This window comes from Ambystoma mexicanum, chromosome 9, assembly GCF_040938575.1.
Source record: "Ambystoma mexicanum isolate Mex_15411 chromosome 9, UKY_AmexF1_1, whole genome shotgun sequence".
NCBI lineage: Eukaryota > Metazoa > Chordata > Amphibia > Caudata > Ambystomatidae > Ambystoma > Ambystoma mexicanum.
In genome coordinates this window covers 1,481,874,905-1,481,897,941 of record NC_090931.1, presented here as the reverse complement: position 1 = coordinate 1,481,897,941, position 23,037 = coordinate 1,481,874,905, and the positions used below count along the sequence as shown (strand labels likewise).

Below are 23,037 nucleotides of genomic sequence, written 5' to 3'. Positions count from 1 at the left end.
CCAGGTCCGGGAGGGGCTTTAAGAGCTCTGCTACCAGGGTTTCCCCTGAGGTGTCTCGCAGGCCAAATAGGCGTACCAGGGTTTTCTCTGAGGGTTCCAATGAGGGGCCTGCCGACATCGGATTACAATCCGAGGTTCACCAATCAGGTGCTAATAGTCATCCCAGTCCTTCTGAGGCGTTGGGTACTGGTGTTCGCTCTGAGGTCTCCTTGTCTGGAGCATCCCATGACACCAGGGTGTGCCCTGATCCTCTGTTGAGGCTTTCTGTACCGAACCACGGTTCGAGGCCCCTCTCGGGGGAACTGTTCAGACCGGACTCCATTCCGACATTCCTCTTTTTGAGGCTATGGTGTGTACCCACAGAACTGAGAGACCTGTCAAGGTCTTGTCTGTGAGGTGAATTCCTCAACATTCCCGAGTTCGCAGTGATACTGGTTCTATTGAGGGGGCAAAAGAAGAGGTCTCTGACCGTAACTCCTCTGTTACCGGCTTTGCAGAGGTTCCTCTCTTGGAGGCTAATTCAAGTGGCAGGATATCCAGTAAACATCCGAGGCCCCATAGGAACGGCTCTGCCGAGGATCCTTGTGTCAAGGCTAAAGTTTCAATCAAGTCCCCTGACCAGTCCGTGGAGATGCCTGCCTCATCCACACATGTGAAGCAGTTCTCCTCAGATGTTAACAAAATGGCGGGCCTTCCCGCGTGGTCTACGGTTGCCATTTTGGATTCTTCCCTTACACCCACGCTATCGACGTCAGGTGCTAGGAACCTTCTTTTTGGTGAACAACCGTTTCCACGGTCAGTGCGAACCCGTTCCGCCCTTCTTATGACTGGCGTGCTTGGATGCCACTACCGCATACGGTCTCGCTGCCTGGCAGCCTCTTCATCACAGGATGCCTTTTTCGGGAAGTTTCAGAGACTTATGCACTCTAACCCCATGAGGGAGTACTTTAAGGGCCTTTCTTGTAGCTCTGTCACCAGGGTTTTTCCTGAGTTGCCCCAAGGGCATAACAGGCGTACCGGAGATTCCTCAGAGGGTTCTGACGGACCTGCCAGTACCGGACATTGTTCCGAGGTTCACCATCACAGTGCTAAAGTTGAGCCCAGTTCGGCTGGGTGCTGGGATACCAGGGTTTACCATGAGGTCTCCGTTAATGGAGCTTTCCCCGCTGTAACCAGGTTGAAACCTGAGGTTCCTCTTGTGGAGGCTAAAGTTTGTACCGAGTCCCGACTCGAGGCCCCTTTTATGGGAGCTTTACGTACCAGGTTGAAACCTGATAGTCCTCGTGTGGCGGCTAAAGTCTATATCGACAGATCTGCAAGGCCTTCTCTGAGGGTCTTGTCGGTGAGGTATTGTCTTCAAGCGTCCCACGCTCAGGGTTGTGGTGGTACCGGTTCTGTCGAGGGGGCAAAGAGGGGGGTCACGGACCGCATTCCCTCTGGTACCAGCTCTTCCGAGTTTCCTCTGTTGGAGGCTAATTTTGAGACTGGTTCGAAGATGTCAACTAAACATCTGAGACCACCCAGTACTGGCTCTGCTGAGGATCCTTGTAAGGCTAAAGTGTTACTTAAGTCCCCTGACTCTCCTGAGGAGGCAATTGCCTCTGCTACGCATGTGACGCAGTTCTCTTCAGGTGACGACAAAATGGGGGCCCAACCTGCGTGGCCTACAGCGGCCATTTTGGATACCTCCCTTACACCTACATTCGCAACATCTGGTGCTGGGAGCATTCCTTTCGGCAATAGTAACCCGTTCCGCCCTTCATTGACTGGCGTGCGTGGGCTCTGCTGCCTCATACTGTCTCGCTCCCTCCTGCTTTTGCTCCACTGATCTATGTGGACCTGGCCGGTGGTGGACCTTCCTGGCAACCATCCTCCTTGTGTTCGTGGGGGGTAGGTCCCTTAAGAGCAGTTTCTTCCTCTTCAACACCTAAGCCCTCGGCTGAGGATGAGTTTTTTGGGAAGTTTCAGATGCTCATGCACGCTGACCCTATGAGGATGTATTTCAAGCGTCTTTTCACTCCTGTTCCACCCCGGCCCCGGCTGCTCCGATTCGGTTTTTCTTTTAAAACCTGAGGCGGTAGGCGTGAAGGACCCGTCTTCTGTTCCTGCCTCGTTGGGATGAGCCTTAAGCGGATGAGGACAGCTATGAGCAGCCCCGCTCGGTGAGAGCATTTCATGACCGGGAGGGGCTTGTGTAGCTCTGTTACCAGGGATTCCCCTGAGGTGCCTCAAGGGCCTAATAGGCACACCAGAGTGTTCTCTGAGGATCCCTCAGAGGACCTGCCAAAAACAGACGTGTTTCAGAGGTTCACCATTTGGGTGCTAAGGTTAAGCTCAGTTCGTCTTTGGCTCTGATACGGGGGTTTGCCCTGAGGTCTCCAATTCTGGAGTTTGTCACACCCAGCCACGGCTCAAGGCCCCTCTTGAGGGAGCTCTATGTCCCGGTTTAAAACCCAAGGTTCCTCTAAATACAGTACCGTCAGAGTCGAGGGATCCTCTAAGGGTCCTGTCAGTAGGGTACATTCCTCAACCGTCCCACGCTTGGGGTTGTGGTAATACCGATTCTGTCGAGGGGGCAAAGAAGGTGATCAGCAACAGGCCTTCCAGTACTGGCTCTGCCGAGGTTCCTCCATTGGAGGCTAATTCTGGGTCAGTTCCTAGGATGTCCACTAAACATCCTAGATCTGCCAGCACCGGCTTGGCCGAGGATCCTTGTTTCAAGGCTAAGTGTTTCTTAAGTCCCCTGACTCCCCTGAGGGGACAGTTGCCTCATTTTCTCCTATGACGCAGTTCTCCTCAGGTTTTGACTAAATGGAGGCACAACCTCCTTGGTCCATGGCAGCCATTTTGGATAACCATCTTACACCAACTTTCATGATGACTGGTGCTGGGAGCGTTCATTTTGGGGCTGAGCAGTTTTTCCATGCTATGTGGACAACAAAGACCCGTTTGTCGGTCCTGGTGACAGCTTCAGCTAAGGCCCCTTGTATACAGAGGTCAGGGTCCCAGACTCGGTCCTTCTCTGGGATCAGGGGGTTTCAGGGTCCTATTGAATCAGTGTTTCTAGCAACCTGGAGTGACTGTGCAGCTAGCCATGCTGATCTAGAGAAAATTACTTTGGCAACAGGGATCCCGTTAATGTATTGCTGTGGTATGCTTTCTGAGGTAAGAGAAGTGCCTGGAGAAGGAGATTCAAGTATATTCAAATGGGGAGTAGTGTGCTCTGGGAGAGGCTCAGTGGAACGCAGGCTCTGAGAGGCAAGTACGGAATTGGCATAAGGTTCTGACTTGATGTGTGCATTGGAAGCACAAAAGCTATAATGGGAATTTCCCATGGGCTGTGCTATTAATGTCTGTAAAAAGTGGTTTTCATCTTGCAATTCCTCGGTAGATAGTAGCTCAGGGTCGTAATCACATATGTCATTGTAATCTAACATTGTTGGATCAATGAGCCAGTGGCCCTCATTACGACCCTGGCGGAAAGTAACTGACCTGACCGCCATAGCGTAAATAGCGTTTCCGCCATTGCACGACGGAGTAAAGTGCGGCTAATTCTGACCCATCGGGCACGAGCACTACGCCATGGCGGAAGTGCAAAGTCCGCGATGGCGGAAATGTCCCCAAAACGCCCCTCACCGCCGTCGTACGGCGCCCTAGGTGCAATTCCGCCACCCATCATAGCGGTCACCGTAATGAGCGGTAATCGCAAAATACGGTGACCGTAAATATACGGAAACGGAAGCAAAAACATGGGGCCGGAACGGGAAACAGCACGCCGTACACCTATAAAATCAGAATCCCAACACAACCATTAAAAATCCTACCCTGAGACACATCCCAACCCGTTAGCCACCCTAGTGAAAACAATCAAAATGGGAAAAGTTGCGAAAAAAGCGTGCGACCGCAAGCGGCAGGTCCACTTCTCCCATGAGGAACTCACCGTGCTCACAGAGACCCTCCAGGAGAATGCTGCTGTCGTCTTCTCGACGCAAATGACCAGGACGGCACTTGCGAACAAGAAGGCCATATGGGCCCTGGTGGCACAGCGGGTAAGTGCGGTGGGGACCGCACCCCGCAACCCACAGCAATGCAGAAAGCGATGGGACGACTTGCGGATACGCGTACGGAGCATACTATCAGCCAACCGTAACATTGCCACAGCTACCGGGGGAGGATCGGAATCACCCATCAAGTTGACCCCCTGGGAAGAAATCTGTGCCTCCACCATTGGAATGGAGAGTATAGAGGGAGTCGGAGGGATGGAGAAAGGAGTGCAGACATCCGAAGAATCAGGTAGGTGGGCCAAATAAAACAATGCTAAATCCACAATGTCCAATCATGTGAAGTACCATGTGTCCACGTAGTGCAACAGAAACACATGTCCAGGAGAACGTCCACATACATTGGCCTGATAGCGCACTTTAAAAGTCACATTAAATACATAAATAATCAAAAATCCTAAAAACACCCTCTACACGTGCAGCATGCACACCCTAACTGCAGGCTGCAAAACAACTGCATCCTCAATCTACACAAAAATGAAACCACCTCCAAGGCCCTGACCCAAATCACCCTCAGGTACCACCCCAATGCATGTGATACATTGCCATTCCAATTTCCACAGACCCATAAATAACGCTCGCCCTCCTTTACTCCAACAAAGGGTCCGATTCAAACGACGAGCTTCAGGACACCCCTACCAGCACACCTGCAAAGAGGGCCAAGACCAACGGGCAAAGACCCTCCACCTCAGCTGCACGGATCAAGACACGGCAGCAGCACAAATCAAGTGGCAGCACACAGGAGGGGACTTCAACAGGCACCCCAGCAGCCAGCATGCCCACAACAGCAGCACCACAGGTCCCCCCAATGGATGCCACAGAAGGCACTGCTTCTGGTGGCAGCAGCACCATAGGTGACACTGCATTAATGGCAGCATGCTCCGACACAGAAAACGGTGCTGTCGATGTAGGATCCATCCATGACCTGTCTCAATCCCCCTGTTTGTTTCATCCCGTACACCATGAGGATACCACGCAGGGGCACCCACAAGACGACGACTGCCCATCCCCCACAAGCCCTGTGGCAAGGCAACATGAGGTGATCAGCCCCTCTGTGACACCACCGCAAATGGGCATGGCCCAGCAGAGGCAACAGTCCCTCGACCATGTGATCGTGCAACAGCAGCAACTGGCCACGCTCCTCAAGGAGCATGCTGATGAATGTGGGGGTACTAAGGCAGCCATAGAAACATCTACTGAGACACTTAGGGCAGAAATGGAGAGAAGTACAGAGACACTTAGGGCACAAATGGAGAGAAGCACCGAGAGCCTGAGGGTACAAATGGAGAGAAGCACCGAGAGCCTGAGGGGGGAACTGCATGCGACGTCCAAAGACGTATGTGCTGAACTTGCCGCTGTGCGCCGTGTGCTCACTGAGCTCTCACAAACCCTTAGGGACATGCATGGACGTGAGCAGGCAGAGACATCATCCGTTGCAAGTTCCGTCCAGGGCAGCCCCCAACGTAGATCTGGGAGGAACCTGCGCTCCACAGGCAGGGGTGCCCCTGATACCCGGAGAGGGGGCTTGCAATAGCGTCTGCCCACTGACAATGAGCATCTTTGGACACTGGTGTTCGGGGGGGAGGTAGGCGGGTGGAGGGGGTGTGTTGGGCTTTCTTGGGTGGCGGGTCGATGGGGTGTGTAACATAATTTCACATATGCTATAAACATTTCACAATCATCCAATGAGATGTGTGGACATTGATCTTTGTGTACGAGGCCTTTATAGGCGTACAGTCCATATTGTGCATGTTCCAGACACACACAGTGCCACAAGTCCCGTGTCCATGTATCAGCCACCAGGCGTGAGTGCTAGAAGCATGAATCTATGATAATCTGACGAATTTCACGGCCCTCCTGTGCCTCGCGGACTCCTTGAGGTGCTGCCACATCCCCACCCTCATCATGACCATCTTCAGGTGCTTGCAGTTCTGCGTCAGGGGGCATGGGCACATTTCTACGTACGCACATGTTGTGTAGCATGACACATGCCATGACCATCTTTGCAACCTTCTCATGGCGGTACAGGAGTGCCCCGCCAGACCTGCTGAGGCAGCGGAAACAAGCCTTCAGTAGGCCGAATGCCTGTTCTATGACTACACGGGTACGTGAGTGGGCATGGTTGTAGTCCTCCTCATGCTGGTTCTGTGGGTTCCGGAGTGGTGTAAGGAGCCATCTCTTCAGTGGATACCCGGCATCACCTGTATGTGGACAATAAAGGATGTTTGTGGAATGACATTGCTACGTACGCATCCCCCCCCCCTTCCTGCCAGGTCATTGCCGCATCACATACCCCACATTATCATGCATGAAATGAGACTCACCGAGTAGCCAGGATCTGTTCCCTGCGTGTCGCTCCATGTAGCGTGGTATTGTAGAGTTCCTCAAGACCATAGAATCATGGGTTGATCCAGGAAATCGGGCACAACAATGTGTAATGATCCTGTTGGAGTCACACACCATTTGTACATTAAGAGAATGATATTGTTTTCGGTTGCGGTACTGGACCTCCATGGCATGTGGGACAACCAATTCCACATGGGTGCAGTCGATGGCACCAATGCAACCCGGTATGCCGGCAAGTGCATGGAATCCCACTTTTGTGTTTGTAATCTCCTGCTCCGAGCGTGGTAAAGAGATGTAGTCGTCTGCGTGCTTCAGGAGGGCATCGAGCACTTGCAATAGTGTCCGTGACAACAGTGGCTGTGAAATGCCATGCAACTGTCCGACTGTGTGCTGGTAGGTGCCTGTGGCCAGGAAGTGGAGTACAGACACCACCTTCAGTAGGGGTGGGATGGCGGTTGGGCTATCTATCATGCTGACAAGGTCAGCGTGTGTCATGTCCACAATGGCGGTTATGGTGTCCCGGTCCAAACGGTAGAGGGTGTGGATCTGCTCATCAGTGAGGTTGAACGGATGAGCTCGGAGGCGTGGGATTGCGGGCTGCCTGCGTGGTGGTAGTGGCTGTGCTGGTGGGCCTTGCTGTCCCTGCCTTGCCCTCCTCCTCCTCCTGCGTCTCCTCTGTGCGGCCGGTTGTTGTAGTAGTTGGTGTTCGTCTTCTTCTTGAAGTTGGAGTACTTGCAGTGCTATCAGGTCCCCCAGGGCCAACATCGCTAGTCCTGCCGGTAGCATTTTGGAGTGGGTGTGGTTGTGGGAGGGGGTTGGGTGTGCAATTTATGTGTTTTCAGGCTGTATAGCCTCCACCTGTGGTGATTCATTCCACCTGTGCAAGCTGCAATCCCCTTTGGGCGAGCACGTCCCGCACACAACGCTGCAATTTGACGCATGGCATCTTGCTATTACAATCATGTATTTAATCCCGATGGCAGTGAAATATTGGTTCATATGTTCATTCTGCTATGGTCCCATTGTTTCACATACTATCTTTGCAGTCGCGAACAAACTTGTGAAGGGTCAGTGGAATGTAGTACTCTATTAACGGTGGACCCTCATGCAGCACTGTACCGAGGTTCACCGACGGGCGGGGCGTCCCATTTGTGAGTGAAGCCAGTTGCCATTTTCACACACTGCCGCACTACATGGATGAATTTGTGATTTCAAGCGGTCACAGATGCCTTTTCGACGTGATGTTGCAAATGAGGAATTCGAAGGACAGCGCTTTCGGTTTTCAGCTAGCGGCGAGGAGACGCCCACAGGTCTGACTGCAAATATAACGTTCTATTGTTTAATGTCCTTCGGACAGGGGCCATGGCGAGAATGCAATGATTGATATGAATAGTATGGGATGCGCAATAGCGTAGTGGACGATAAGGCAGGACGTTCCCAAATACATGTTACTTCACAACACTGGAATTCCAGGCTGGAGCACAGTGGATTTTGCAGACTGCATTACGCACAGACTCAATGGAAATTTCACATGTTATGTGAGTAAATAATCAGGCGTTTTCATACCGGGATGAGGGAATGATGTATGGATGCATGGACAGATGATTTAATTGAGAGTTTGCCATGTACATGGCTTTTTGGAATCTATCCACTTCCCCTGCGCTATGTGATGCAGAGCTGCCATAGTGGGACCATCGTCTATCTGCCCTTGTTGAACCCTCCCTGTCTCGACGCGCCTTCAAACACTTGTGTCTATGCACGTTACTAATCCCATCTAATGGATTCTGTTTTAACAGACGCATGCACACAAAGACTCGTTTGTAATAGTGTTTTCACCTCGATTTATATAGTTATGATTCGCAAGTGATTTTTGGGTGGGAATAATCCTTTTGAGTGGGCTAGCATGCATATGGCTGTAGATTTAGTGTGATCATTGAAGTGAGTAATTCAAATGAAGTTCTGATGCCCATACTATTCTTTTTCATTTCATTTGGGTGACAGGTATCTCCTCCCCTTTTGCCGCTGCCATCTGTATGCCACTCCTGCAGATGGCTTTTACTCCCGACACCTGCTGCTTCGTGTTAATCAGTGGAGCACCATTACGATCTTATGGGACGATCGCCAATGGGCCACATGCCCTTACGCAGTACAAGTGGCTAGGAGCAACATATCGACCTTTCGCTGGACTAGTGCCTACCTAATGGGACGGCCCAGCGGTTCTAGGCGCTTCCATGTTGCCTTTTTGAACGTGAATGTAGCCCCTGTGTACCATGAAGGAACAGGGCGTCACACAAGAAGAAGCTGGTCATATATTGCGGATGCAGCCCACAATAATGAAATATATTTTGGAGTTCATGACCTAATAGCTGTATGGGCTTGGTGATTTTGTTGTGCATTAAATTTTTATTATGATATTAACCGTGTAGCGTTATTCTTTGCAAGTAATGTAGCATATTCCTATTTGTGGAGCGATGTATTGTGAGAAGATCTGCATTGGGTTCCGGCTTCTGAGTATAGTTGCGTGGTACTGTACTGGGCGCGTTTGCCTACGAAGCCCAGTGAGGTCAGGGATAGGGGCTGCCATTATGACTGTTTTAATGATGTCATGCTCAGGGGCGGGGGATTAGCTTTTGTGTAACAGATGCCGGTCAGCCAGGTGGATTGGTGGAATGATGTGATTATCAGAATATGGCTGGTCACAGGTGCCTGTGTTTGCGTGCGTTTCTTGGAGGGAGACTGAGGTCATGTCCATTGGAATAGCTTCTGTATTCGTGCCATCTGTGCCCTGCAGCTCCCATTGGCCCCTCTTGAGATGAGCCTGGCTGCTCAGTCACTCTGCCAACTTGTGTGGTACATGCTTATGCTGATGGTTGGTTTGTTTACTGGCAAGAGTACAGGGCTGGTGCAGTCTCCCTCAGGATACTGCTTTGAATGTTGCCTTACACTGGTGTCAAGCGATGGGGGCCTGTTGTTGTTTTGTCTCATATTTCAGTTCATATTGCTGTACTTGAACCTTCACATGCCTGTGCTGCATCAGTACGGCAATGGTGACATGCCAAATATGGATGGCCACTCACAAGGCACTTGGAGCCCCTACATTCATTTGTTCGTTGGCATGCATGGGTGACTTGTACATTTCACTGGTTGCATTGTGTGACTTCATTGCACCTACGAGGAGTTGTGCAATGTGGCCAGGGAGTGGTGTACAGGCACTCAGTAGGGCCATTTACGGTTGGTTCGCGATGCCGTAATTCTCACCATGGCGGAATGGTACTTTCCGCCATGCTTGATGGCGTTAGGTAAATGTCCGCTAGGGTCAGAATTCGCGTACCGTTGCGCCATGGTGGTAATTACGGTTTTGCATGGCGCGCGTGCGCGTACTTGGTGCAGTTAGCGTTGGCGTTCACTACGGTGTCGCTAATGGCATCGTACTTTACGGTGACGGGTCATAATCGCACCGAGCGCTATTCGATGGCGGTATTGCATTTCCGCCATCGTTTTTCGATTTCCGCCAGGGTCGTAATGAGGGCCAGTGTGTGTAATAAGCATCACGCAAAAAGTAATTTTCGTGAATATATGTCTCCCTATGATTAGCAGTTCTCTCAGCAAAGGTGCGTGAACCTACAGTCTTAGGCATGGGTTTCTTTTGCAGGGATTGAGATACCTTAGACTTAAATGTGTCTACCCTTACTGGGAAAGCAGAATAATGTTGCTCTTGCATATTGTCAGGAGGGGCCTGGGGGTAGAGGCGTGCCCACTAAGCCAAAGGAAGAAGGGCACACAAGCTGGATTACAAGGAGTCCTGTAGACAAGAAAGGATAGGCAATAGAGGCTGTGAACAAAAAGGGGCAGGGAATACAAAGATAACAAACACGCTGGGTTCCCTCTTGGGGTGTACGCAGAATGGGGAAAGAGTGTTCCACGGAACTTGGGAAACTCCAGCCATCTGCACAGATTACTATTACAGGGGCCCATTCTGAATGCCCATGGCTAGGAGCAACCACAGTGGGTGTCTGTATCTGAACCCTAAGGCACGAACAAGGTAACAGTACTCACAAGACTGAAGCCTGTACAGGTCCAGCAGGAACCGAACAATGACTGCTTCCTGAAACAGGAACCAGTACACTGTAAACAATGACACGAAGTACAACACTAAAACGCGACAAGGGAAGGGGCAGAGATTGCCTGCTGGAAATCCAGCAGCCAAACTCTGTACATAGGAATTACATAAAACACAAGTGAAGACAAGTACAGAAATATCCAGGGAAAAGGAAGTCAAAGATAACAAGGTTCAGGACAGAGAACCGGAAGAAAGGAAGGGCAGAAAACTAGTATCTAAATGCAGGGAACAGCGACTGGAAAACAGTACACGGGAATCAAGAACGGTAACTCTGGGCTGGAAAGACAAGAGAAAGCTAGCAGAGAGAAATTAAGGAAACAGTACAACTGAAGTGGATAACCAAAGGGGAGGACTGAAGACTCAAGGAAGTCAAGGAAGGGAATCATGAACAGAGGGCTGCAGGCAAGGAAGAGAGCAAGATGGCTGTAGCCAGGAAACAGAGGGCTTCAAACAAGAAAGAGAGCAAGGGGCTGCAGCCAGGAAACAGAGGGCTGCAAACAAGGAAGCAGGGCTGCAGTATGGGAAGCACAGAGGTGCAGGCAAAAGCCAGGGGAGAGAAGACTGAGAAGCCGGCCTGCAAGGCAGGAAGCACAGGGCTCAGGAAACAGCAATTTTCAAAGGAATAAAGCAACAAAGGGGGTTAGGGAGAATTTTCTGTTTAGGCTGAATTTCCTAACCTAGTGAGTCCGCCAGCAGCTTTGCTGGATTTTTGGGGTTTATTTTTTTCTCCTGCCAAGAGTGAGACTTTTGTACCCTCACTCTTGGGCATGATTTGAGTGTGTTTCTTTGAATCTAGATGTTTTTAATGGGCTATGGGGTCTTTTACCCCATAGGGCTTCATGTGTTTTTGTGATGTGTGTTACACAGCACCCTCAGTGCAGTGACACAGGGGTGTCCTAGTGACCCCCCAGTATAGACTCCATACCCTGGGACTGACTACTGTCTCCCAGGGCATGTAAAGTCACCATTGACTTTACTAGTCTTAAATTCTGAACAGAACCAGTACAAACCATCATATTGTGGACGTACTGGCTGGGGCAATTCACTTGCCCCGGGGTCTCTTAGTCGAGGGGGCACGTCTCCGTCCCCCCTGATCGAGTTTTGGCTGGTGGCAGTGGATACTACTTTTTATATTCAACCGCAAATATTTTCCTATGGGATTTCCCATTGTTTTAGGCTACTACCTTTATTTAATTATTTACGGTAGCCTCGAACATGCCGCCGGTTTATTTAATTAATGTTAATTCTCCGGTTGGTATTTTTTGCCAAAACTTGATTCTAAAACCCAAGTCGAGCCCGTTGTACCACTTTTTGGCGGGCTTCTCCACAGAAGCCCTCCAAAGTGGTGCCACTCTGTCTGGGGTACTTAGGAGGGGTGGAGGGAAATGTAGGCACCCTGGACTGAGTTGCCTAGGCAACTCAAGTCGCACTCCTTCCTGATTGGCCCAAGTGGTGAGCCGGCCGGCTCACCACTTAACATGTTTGAGTGACAGCTAGGCTGAGTGAATGGGGGTTTGCTGCATAAAAGCAGGGCTTTGGGGACTGGAACTACAGAAGTCGCCACAGGACCTAAGAATCCGACGAGGGAGAAGCTGAGCCGACCTGCCACGACAACACCACCGGTGGAGCCCTGCTGGACTGCCTCACCACTTTTCCCAACGACAGAGGAGATCTCCCGCCGGAGAGTCTTCTTCCTTTGACTGGTGGGGATAACCAGTTTCACCGTCTTTTCGCTTTCCCGACGTATCTTGTGGCCGCCTTGCCCGTGCCAAGCACCCCGGCAACCGGGATACCACGTTTTACCACGACCGCGAGACAAAGGTACCACCTTTAACCGGAAAACTCTGCGGCTGGTTTCTGCCCTGGTAGTGCAACGACCTTCATCTTTCCTCCAATTCGAGATCTTCTCTTCCCCTGGACGACGACGCAACTTGCACCCACTACCAGGAACAACTGCCACCGCTGGAGGATCCTTCCCACTTAACGTACCGTGTCCCACCTGGCTTCCCTTGCTACCGACTGTACGGGGTAGATTTAGCCCCCAGCTTTCGAACCTGGGTTAGCCTGGGACACCTTGGCTAACCTTTTCTAAGCCTCTCGCAACGCTTTTCTGAACCCTCTGCAAGACTTTCTAAGCCTAGTGTAACTGTGTGATCTTGGGCGCATTTGTGCTCTGCTCTCTCTAAGAGTGGGCCCAGCCTTTGGACTTTGACTCACCAGTGACGTTTTGCTCTCTGCCTTGCTAACAGTGTTCTGGAATCGTAGAGTGGTGTACCTCTTCCTATTCTGTCTTTTTCCCTCCCTTTTTCACAAACTTATTAGAGTGCAATCTAGTTAAGCGCTTACCTCTGTATGAAAATAAGTGGTGTTTTTCTGTGATTTTCTAATAGGGAAAAAAGGGTGTATATATCATAATAGTAACTGTGTTTAGAATATTTTACAATAAGAGTGCTGGAGTGTTTCAACTGTGTGTTTTTAAATAAATAATTATATACTTTGCTACCAAAGCTCTGGTCAGTGTCTGCTTGTATTATTGTATCTGAGTGCCTATTGAGTATACTTTGCATACTGCCTAACTCTTCTTGAGGGAAGTCTGACTGCTCAGCCACAGCTACCAGGTAAATCTGGGTGGTACAGACTGCTACCAAGTGGGTTTACTGCCAACACCTGTAGTCTTAAATCTTTTGCAGTGGTCCCTAAGGGAACTGCACAGGTTTCTGCCTAACAAAGGGCTGGTGGAAAGCTCAATGCAAGAGACCTGTGCTCCTGCATGCAGCTGCTTAAATACTGGCCTGCCCTGTGCTGGAGTAGGCTAATTAGCAGCACCTGGAGCAGCACACCTTAATGTAATTGGCCTCCGCCCTCTCTAGTCCTGGGAAAGCGAAAGCTGCACTGTTCTCTAAGGCTTCTGGGGATTGTAGTGCTAGAACCGCTACATAGGAATAGCCAGGAAATGGGAACTGCCACAAGGTGCATTATGGGACATGTAGTTTGAAAAAGTAAATAAGAAAGTTCCAAAGCCTTGCAAACGGAAAGTAAAGACAATAATATGAATAAGTGTTGTCCAGGGAGTATTATGGAAACAAATGATTCCCAAATAGTCCACGATGTGCACCAGTGGCACAATCGTGACAGTTGGTTAGGCTGACTGCCTATTTTTATGGTGAAAGAGATTAGATGATGGTCTGACCATGCACAGGGAGAGTTGGACTGGATCTTTATGTCACAGTTAAGGTCAACTAATCATTCTAATGTTCTGCCTTTATTGTGTGTTGGTTCAGTTATACAGTGTAAAAATCCTAGTTCAGTGAGAGTGTCAGCAATGGCACATGCCTTTGGGTCTTTGGGGTCCTGAAAACCCAGATTGAGGTCGCCCATAAGGATGACTTGGGATTTGGTTTTAGTATTGGCCGATAGGAGGAGCGAGATATCGTCTTCGAATGTAGTAGTTGGGCCAGGGGGTCGGTAGATAAGGTGGATGGTAATAGCACGTGATGGTGAGGTGGGTAGTTTGATGGATAATAGTTCTGCAGAGTGCATAGTTTGGTTGACCACGATTCTTAAGCCAAGTGAATATTTAAATAAAAATGCAATACAACCGCCTTTGGATAGATTTGAATCTCGGTTGTGCCGGATTATGGAATCATTGTCGGGGATAGCAAGGGCAAGAGATGGTCCTGATGCGGCATGTAGCCAATTCTATGTAATGGCTATAAAGTCGAAGTCATGTAGTGTAATGTAATCAGCAATGTCTAGTGCATGGGCTGTCAATGATCTGGCATTAATAATGGCACCTTTAATTGCCGATGTAGAGCTGTCCGATTTGCAATTAGATTGTGGGGTGCTCTGTATGGGTGCAGGTGAAGAGGATACTGACTTTTTTGAGTTGGCTGCCAAGGTTGTGCGTTTGAGGATAGCAGCGGTGTGCAACAGTGGGAATCTAGAACCTAGTTGAGAATTTCTATAGCTGGTAGTACATGGACTGTTGACATGGACTGTTGACTGATGGTGTTAATATGGCTTGGTGAGGTCTTAGTACAGGTGTAAAGTGCAAAGGGTTGACAGTGGGGAGTGGCGTAGTAGGTGCAAATGCTAGGGTCGTTAGTAAATCCTTAGGATCAGTTTGAAGGCATGGTGGTAAGAAGCTTGTAGGTGGTATATGTGCAGATAAAGGTAAGCTTAAAGTCATGGACATGCGGATGCATGACGATCTATGAATTGGGTTAAGACCCATAGTGCAGGTTAGAAGGGGGCTAGTTCTAGTGGTGGCGAGGGAGGACAAATAGGTACTTGTGAGGCAGATTATGATGGATGCTAAAGCGAAGTGTAGCATAGGCATGACTAGACACTCTAGGCACTTCCTGTAATATACTGGGGTCAGATTGTATAGGGAGTTTACTGTTAGTATAGGCTTACTGGCGAATAGTCAGCATGGTGACTATAGAAGTTTGGCAAGACTATAGGAGCGAGACGCTTTATGCTGGCGAGGCTAAAAAGCAATGTTGGAATAGCTCAAGTTTCAGTCATGTATGGCAGGGACACAAGTTACGTAATACAGTTAAAAGTATCAGAGTGCAAATGTCAGAACGTTGCCGGCAAGGATGACATGACGTAGAACTACCTGCAAATGGCAAAGCGTTACCTAAACAAAATGCATTTGGCAAAGGTGTTACCAGTATATGTGGCAGATAGAAGATCTCTTGGTATAGTCTAGTTCAACAGAATGTGTTTGGCCGAGGATAGTTCACTAAAGTTAGTATACGCTACTGTGCGCTATGGACAATTCTAGCAATACAGGCATGCAAAGTGAAGTGCCGGCCACGGTCACATCGTATAAGCAAGGTAACAGTATACAAGTAGTAGTGCGCTTATCACATTAGGCTGATAGACTAGGGGGATGTAGTAAGTTAGATCAATAATACGTACTGCAGTAGGCACAGTGCGTGCCGAATTGGTCAAATGACAAAGCTACGGCAGGATAATGCACAGTGCTAACCGGGCATGGTACCAGGTTATCAACTACATACATGGGCGCAGGTGCAATTTACATGTGTATTGTTCAAATTACGTGGTTATGCTTCACGGTGGGCAAATGCACTCGAAGGCAATAGTTGAAATCGCTGGTGAGAAAAGTGGGTAAGCGGTCAGTGTAGCCGTGTATAGTCCTCCAGTTAAAGGCAATTGTCAATGTACAATATCAGGGGCGGCGTTGGCAGGTGGCAAGTTTGTGCGCCAATGGGGTTGGAAGGGGAGGATCGTGCTTACCCTTCAATATGTAGCTGAAGCTGTTGTCGGATGGTGCTGCCACAAGAAAGAATCAACTTTCCCACGCTTCTGTGGAGTGTTAAGCCCACTTACATTCCATGACAAGCACTTGAAGTGTTCTTTATATACTTATTGCATCTTGGAGTAAATACATTCGGGCACACTTTTAACACAGCCTCGTAATATTTCTTCTGCAAAACGGAAAACCCCAACTCCCTTAACAGAATTCTCCCCCACCCCCGCACCCTTACTAGCCCCTTAACCTCCCTACCAACTTTGTCAAGCCAGCCCTCTACCCCTTCCCCTGAACAGTTCCCTGGTGTGAGTCACAGTACCTATTGTATCCCGGGACCTTCAGCCCGCTTGGAATCACCCTTTATCCCAGGGCCAAGTGTGGATAGTCCTAGCTCACCCATCTATTACCTGAACAGATAGAATCCAAGATGTCGTTGTCCGTTTAGTCTGCTTATTGAATTTTCTTTAGCCGAGTCTGTGCTTCTTGAAAGCGAATATTGAAGCTTTGTCCGCAAAGTCCTATGACGTGCCTATTTTGTGGGTTGGGCCTCTAAGACGAGCTCTCCAGTCATCCTTTTGCGGTCCCCTGCAATTCCTCTTTTGTCAATTCGTAGACTTCTATTCCCCTGCCTTGAGGAGGGCCACCTGTTGTTCCGATGTAGGGTGAACCCCTACAGAGAACCCTCCTGGGATATCCTCCTCGATGTGTAGTAAAGCCATTCCTGATTCCCTTGATGTGATCCTTTGTTGCCTGACACTCAAATTGAAAAGTAAACCAAAGGGAAAAGTCCACCTGTACTTTATACCTCATACCTGAAGAGCTTTTACCACAATGTACATATCCCGACGTTTTTGATGGGTCAACCTGGACAAATCCTGATATAGTTTAATCTCTGCCCTGTTATGCGTAATTGTAGCTGCAGTTCTTGCTTCCCTAAGTATGTGTTCCTTTTGCGGATAGAGCTCAGAAGCTGCCACCATATTTCAGGGGTGGGTACCGGGTTCCGACCTCTTGGGTCCCATCCTGTGCACCCTATCCAGGAGAATATTCGTGGATTCAGCTTCCGTTATAAGGTCTGCGAATATGCTTGTCACATTTTCTTTCAATTCTGCATCCAACACTGATTCCAGTAAATTCTTTATTCGAATATTGGAAAGTCGTGATCAGTCTTCAAGGTATTCGTATTGCAGTTCCAAGTTATGTGTTATTCTAGACAGTTCTTGGAGAGTGATGTCGGATTGCCTACACCCTTCCGTCAGTTCCTGAATAGCTTGTTCGTTGGTGTCTACCCTTTATGCCAGAGTAGATATTTCTTTGCTGAAATCTGCAAGTGACTCTCTGATTTCGGAGGTGAAAGTTGAAAATTGCAGCTGGAAGTATGAGACAAATTTGTCTTAGAACTCCTGGAAGCTTTTAACAAAGTCCTCTTTGGATGCCGCCAGGTCAAGTGCTCACAATCTTATTTCTGGGGAAATGTGCAGTTTTGGTTTGATCTGGGCCTCTAAAAGGCTTTTACTTTTTGCCCAAAGCGAGTCCAAGCGTTTATGTTGTTTCTGCAGAGATTCCATTTGCCCAGGTTGGGTTTGCTTCTTCCTGCTACTAGACATAAGTCTTTTGGTTATTTGAAAATGTGGTTCTGTGGGTGCAAGCCACCCTATATGCGCTTCTTTCTTAACTAGTCCAATGGGGCCAATGATATAGCCAATATCGCTGTCCCTTTGGGTGTCTGGGGAGAGCACAGGAGTTACATCATATCCCTTTTTTAAAGTAGATATCTCGTTCCTCTTATGCATTTCTCTGACTTTAGTACTGTCAACCATGAGCCGCGGCCACTTCATGAGGCTAGCGCTTGTCTGATGTGTGGATAGAAATGCGTGTAGGATTCTGCAAATTGAAGCGAGTAGTGATCGACATTCCCTGTACAGGGTAAACTTTGCTTTATTGGCCGTATGCTATAATGAATGCGTGGAGCCTCAATATTCTCACACCCTCGCGCGTGTCATTAACTGTTTTCCATCCGGCCCCCTGTTCTGCCAACTTACTGCCTGATCAATGTGGCGTGTCCCAAGCTTGCCTCTGCCCCGGATGAGAAATGGAGAGAAGCCCACAGCCGACGTCTTCCTCCGGTAGCCGTCTGGATGCCAAGGTAGTCAGGGCGGGGTTCCCAGTCTCGGCGCTCTTGCCACGCTGTATCCACCACCATCTAGCGTTGATTAGGGTGATGGGGTTGCTGCAGGGCTTCTACAATGCTGTTAGGGCTTAAAAGGGGCCATAACAGCCACTGCATTGTGGCATAACCGCATTTGGAGGATGGAGCGATCTCCTACACAACTTCCTTATTTGGCGGCCATCTTGGAATCCGTGTTGACATTTTCGGCATTGACCAGCATAGTTTTGTGGCTGTAGCTTGTTCTTTTTTAGCGTTTTAAGACGTGCTCCCTCCCACGGCTGTTTTGTTGGTGGGGTGGCTTGTTTTTGTCCTGCAACTTTTTTGTTAATTATGTTGCTGGACCCTTGTATTAAGAACTATTAAGAACTATCATTGCTATTGCTTTCTTGTTGGTTTCTTTATGCCTTCATTTTTCTCTGTTTTCTTTCTTGTCTGGTATTAATTGTCATAATTTCGTTGTATTTGCCAACTCATTAAATATTGTAAAGCGCCTTGGCGAAGGCGCGCTAGAAATAAAATAAACAAACAAAACAGGAATATTATACCTAACCTAAGGACAGATAAGAGGTCCTGTGGCAGACTAATACTGATAAATGCCACACCCGAAACCCTTAAAATTCTTCACACTCAACTACTACAATCCACACCCCAATCTTCCAGCCAACACCGACCACAACTATACTATACAGTCACTAGAAAACACAAAGTTGCAGTGCAGCCACAATAATTGGGTGAGATGTATAACATACTCTTACGTCCTGTCCCCTTTCCTCCATACTGTATGGGCATCCCTTCCAAGGGACGGGAGACAGAACCTTTTTCACCAGAAAAAACCTTCTTCCCCTTTAAATTTAGAGGCACGCAGGGGCGCGGCACTGGGAGCATGCGCTGCCCTGACTCCGGCGTCACACCTCAGCCCCCTTTTCCGCTGCGACTGGAACGGGCATAAATCACCAGAGCTCCTGAGTTTGGCTCCGGCCATGTAATTCCATGCGTGGATACTTCTTTGTCTTTTTTTGTCTTTTTATCATTCAGGTACTTGGTCCTCAGGTGTCACGCTCCTTCCCAGCGCATTTCGACTTCCACAGGGTTCAGCAGGTGTCCATCCTGCAACGGGCTCATCCCAACTTCAGACCCCCACGCCCTCTGCCTACGTTGCCTTGGCCCAGACCATGGTTGGCAAGCTTGTACAGCGTGTGGCTCGCTGTCATCGAAATCGCTGACGAACAGACTAGCCAGGTGGAGGGTGTACTTCCAGAAGTCACCTCCAGAGGACCTCAAGAACTTCGTGAAACACTGAGCCAGGTCCAAGGTAGGGCTGCTATTTTCCATCGCACCCCGCAAAGAGGACTCCTTCCCAAGGATTCTCCCGCGCGGGAGGGACCATTCAGGTCCTTGTACCAGCACGTGCACCGAGGCTGCTGCAGCTACCGGCCTTCGGGCCGAGGGATCCTTGGATCCTCCAGTGGCAGTGTTGAGGGACCGGAAGGTTCTTGTACCGGATTATCATCTGAGGAGCTCCGCCCTTTACCGGCACTATGGCCGAGGGGCTATGCCCCAGTACCAGCAATACATCAGAGGGGGCGCCTAAACGTAGCTACCCCTGCCTCCGGCTCCAGCTACTCCTCCACCTCCACAGGATCCACCTGATCCACAGGATATGAAGGAGGATTAGGATCCTGACACACCATCCTCAGCTAGGGCCTTCCACAAAAGTCTTGCAGGGCTGGCATAGTACCTCGGCCTACCCCAACCCGAGGTTGAGCAGCTGGCAGAGGGGGGTCTGGCTGAAGTCATCACGCAATACCCCTCTGCCAAAACGGGGATTCCACTGCAAACCGATGTAGTCTCCCTGGCCAAGAAGGGTTGGCTCAAGCCCCACTCGGTCCAGCCGGTCAATCGATGCCTTGACCCCAAGTACAGGCAGATGGAGGGGGATTCGGTCTTGCTATTGACCCATCCTCAGCCACACTCCTCAGTGATCGCTGCGGCATCACTATACTCCAAGCCTCAGTCGTCATCAACCTCCACAGCAGCGACGCTACTAGGCAAGGAGGAGAAGATCTTCGAGGCGTACGGGAAGAAGCTGTATTCCAACGCGTCCTTACATCTTCGTCAAGCAACCTTGATGCCATGCTGGCGGCCACTAACCAAAGGTTATGGCGGGAAATTGCAGACTTCCTCCCAGAACGCAGAGCCAATCACGTTTTAAGGCGGTACTGGCTGAGGCCAAGCTGGTGGCGCAGGACCTCATGGAATCCACAATGGCCCATATTGAGACCTCTGTCCGTGCCATCTGTATCGCCACGTACATGAGAAGGACAGTCTGACGCCGCGCAACAAAATTCAACCCAGGCATCCAGGAATGCATATTAGATGACTGTTCTGGGGGGGCACCTCTTCCACTCCACCACAGACGAAGAGCTGGACAAGAAGAAAAACAGCTCACAAACGGCCAAGTCTTTATCCATCTTGATAAAGACCACGCCCAAGTCGTACATCCAGTCACAGCAGCGCTCCAACAGGGGGCGTACATATGGAGGGTTCCGCGGCTTCCAGGAACGGAGATCCAGGCAGTCGGACAGCTCACCTTCTCTGAACCGGCGCAAGCAATAAAAGGGAGGGCAGTAAGGGCTTTTTCCAGTCCCCCTCTTCCGTGACAGTCTCAGAGGGAAAGAAGGCATGACATGCCCGTTCGGGTCCACGTGTCTCCAGTGGGGGGCAGGCTTGCTCTCCATGCACATTACTGGCGCCAGAATTTCACGGACCCCTGGATCATCTACATAGTATCCACGGGGTACCGCCTACCCATCCAAGCCTCTCCTCCCTTCTCCCCTACGCTCCCTCAAATTGGGACAGCAACTCTTCTGGCAGAGATCCGGTCGCTCGTAGACAGCCAGGCAGTGGGGCTTGGGCTTTTACTCCAGGATTTTCGCCATTCAGAAGAAGAACCAAGCGGGCCTGAGAGTTGTGCTGTACCTTTTCCACCCTCAACCTCTCCTTACCCCTACAAAAATGTAAGATGGTTACGCCAGCTTTTATAGCGGAGACATTGTGCAAGGGAGACTGGATGTGCTCCCAGGATCTGAAGGACGCGTATATACACGTCCCAATTTCGCAGCCCCATTGTTCTTTCCTCCGGTTCAGGATCATGGGCTACCATTTCCAATACAAGGTCCTTCCTTTTGGCCTCAACTCGGCCCACAGGGTCTTTACCAGACTCATGAATACTGTGGCTGCCCTCCTCAGAGCGCAGGGCCTTCACGTCCACCCATAACTTGACGACTGGCTCGTCAGGGCTACATCTCCGCGCTGAAGATGCAACTGAAAAACATGAGTGTGTGAAAGAGAATGTGAAGACACCTTTGAGTGTGTGACAGAGAATGCGAAGGAAACTTTGAATGTGTGAAAGAGAATGTGAAAAAAACTTTGAGTGTGTGAGAAGTTCATGTGGAGACTTAAGTGTGATGGAAGCACTATATACCTCACCAATAAAAATAATAAAGGTATGTGAAAAGTGCAGGTAGACCAACAATAGAATGTATGAAAAGGGCATGTGTGAAAAATAGGAGTTTGAACATGGATTCTGCAAAACACATGACCATCAATTCATATAGCATTTAAAATGAATGTGGAATAAATCCAGAAACACTGCAAAGAACAACTTTAAACGAACAATTAAAACAGAATGATAACAGGAAGCATTGATAGTAGTAGAGTCCTTGTGGGCGGTCTGTGCCCTTGTGTTCCTCTCATGATCTCACCTTCTCTGAACCTCTCACACTTGATGCCTCTCTTGAACCTCCAATACCTCTCACACTCTCCATATACCTACTTCCATTTCACCTCCCACACTTTCGACCTACTGTACCCCTCTCATAAACTACAGCTCGTACACCCCTCTCATGCCCACTACCTCCGCAGTAACTCTAAGACTCTGTCCCTCCCTTACACCACGGCACTAATTGCACTGTCCATCAAAGAAACACTTGTTCCTTAGATGTGCCCTTCACAGCCTCGACCCCCGTACCTTTGCACTCTTTACCTCCCCTGCATCTCTCACACTCTTATTTCCAGTAAATCTCTCATACTTCGCCTCCACTGCTCCTCTAAAACAGTGAACCTCTCCTATACCCTCAGATTTTCTAATGCCTCTATACCTTTTAAAAAGTCCATCCCTTCACATGTCCTTTTCCATCTCGCTCCCTTTCCTGTTCACTGCAACGTTCTCCCGCTCTTTTTTCTGTATTCCCTCTCCCACTGTTCTGTCACTTTCCTTTTCATTAAATATCTATTTCTCTCTTTGTTTCTTCTTTCACTCTTTCTTCTGTGTTCAGTGACTTGTCTTTTAATCTCTTTTCTCTCACCTGTCTCTTTCTTCTCTTCATCCTTCTCCCCTGCCTCAATACACTCTGTCCGTCTCTCTCCACTGCCATCTCCTTCCTTCACACCTTTTACACCTCCTGCCCTCTCTACGCCATCAACTTTCCCCTCCCTAACCTCTCTTCACCACTCTACTTAAAGCCTTTTCTCCTGCTCACTGTCTCTCTCTTCAGTCCCCAGAGAGGTGGAGATTATCAGTGAGTTGCGAAGTGTCACTGTTTTGGAAGGAGACGATGCCACCTTCAAGTGTGTCGTGTCGCCAGAAGATGTCGCTGTAACCTGGCAGCTCGACGGCGTTCCGCTACCCTCCAATAACAGGATAGAGGTGACCAGGAATGGGCTGTGCCACTCCCTTACCATCCGACAGTGCCGAATCAGCGATGCTACCATCGTTTCGTTAGATGCTGAAGGTCTCTTGGCCAAGGCCAGATTGAACGTGCAAGGTGAGTGAGGTATCGGGTCATCATCTGGCTTAGGTTCATGCATGCTTGTGAGGAAAAGAGGGGACCTTGTTCCTGTTTCATGGCCTGCTCTGACAGATATACTGGCTGCTTGTAACAAATATGACTTGCTATGTTGTGTTTCTTGCAATAAGCAAAACATGTGGGATATGTCCTCTATAACCTCGGGCCAACTGAAATGAAAGCGCATAGAGTTGCTCCTGGATTGTTGACGA

General features: G+C 49.4%; 1 protein-coding gene across 3 annotated transcripts in view; it reads left to right on the top strand.

The window, feature by feature from the left end:
- OBSL1 (obscurin like cytoskeletal adaptor 1) overlaps positions 1-23,037 on the top strand; it is a 1,294,044-nt gene that overhangs the window by 1,019,624 nt on the left and 251,383 nt on the right. For all 3 annotated transcript variants that reach the window (XM_069616948.1, XM_069616946.1, XM_069616947.1), the window contains one exon: positions 22,535-22,804. In XM_069616948.1, the coding sequence (XP_069473049.1) occupies positions 22,535-22,804 (270 nt within the window). The remainder of the gene's footprint in view (positions 1-22,534; positions 22,805-23,037) is intronic.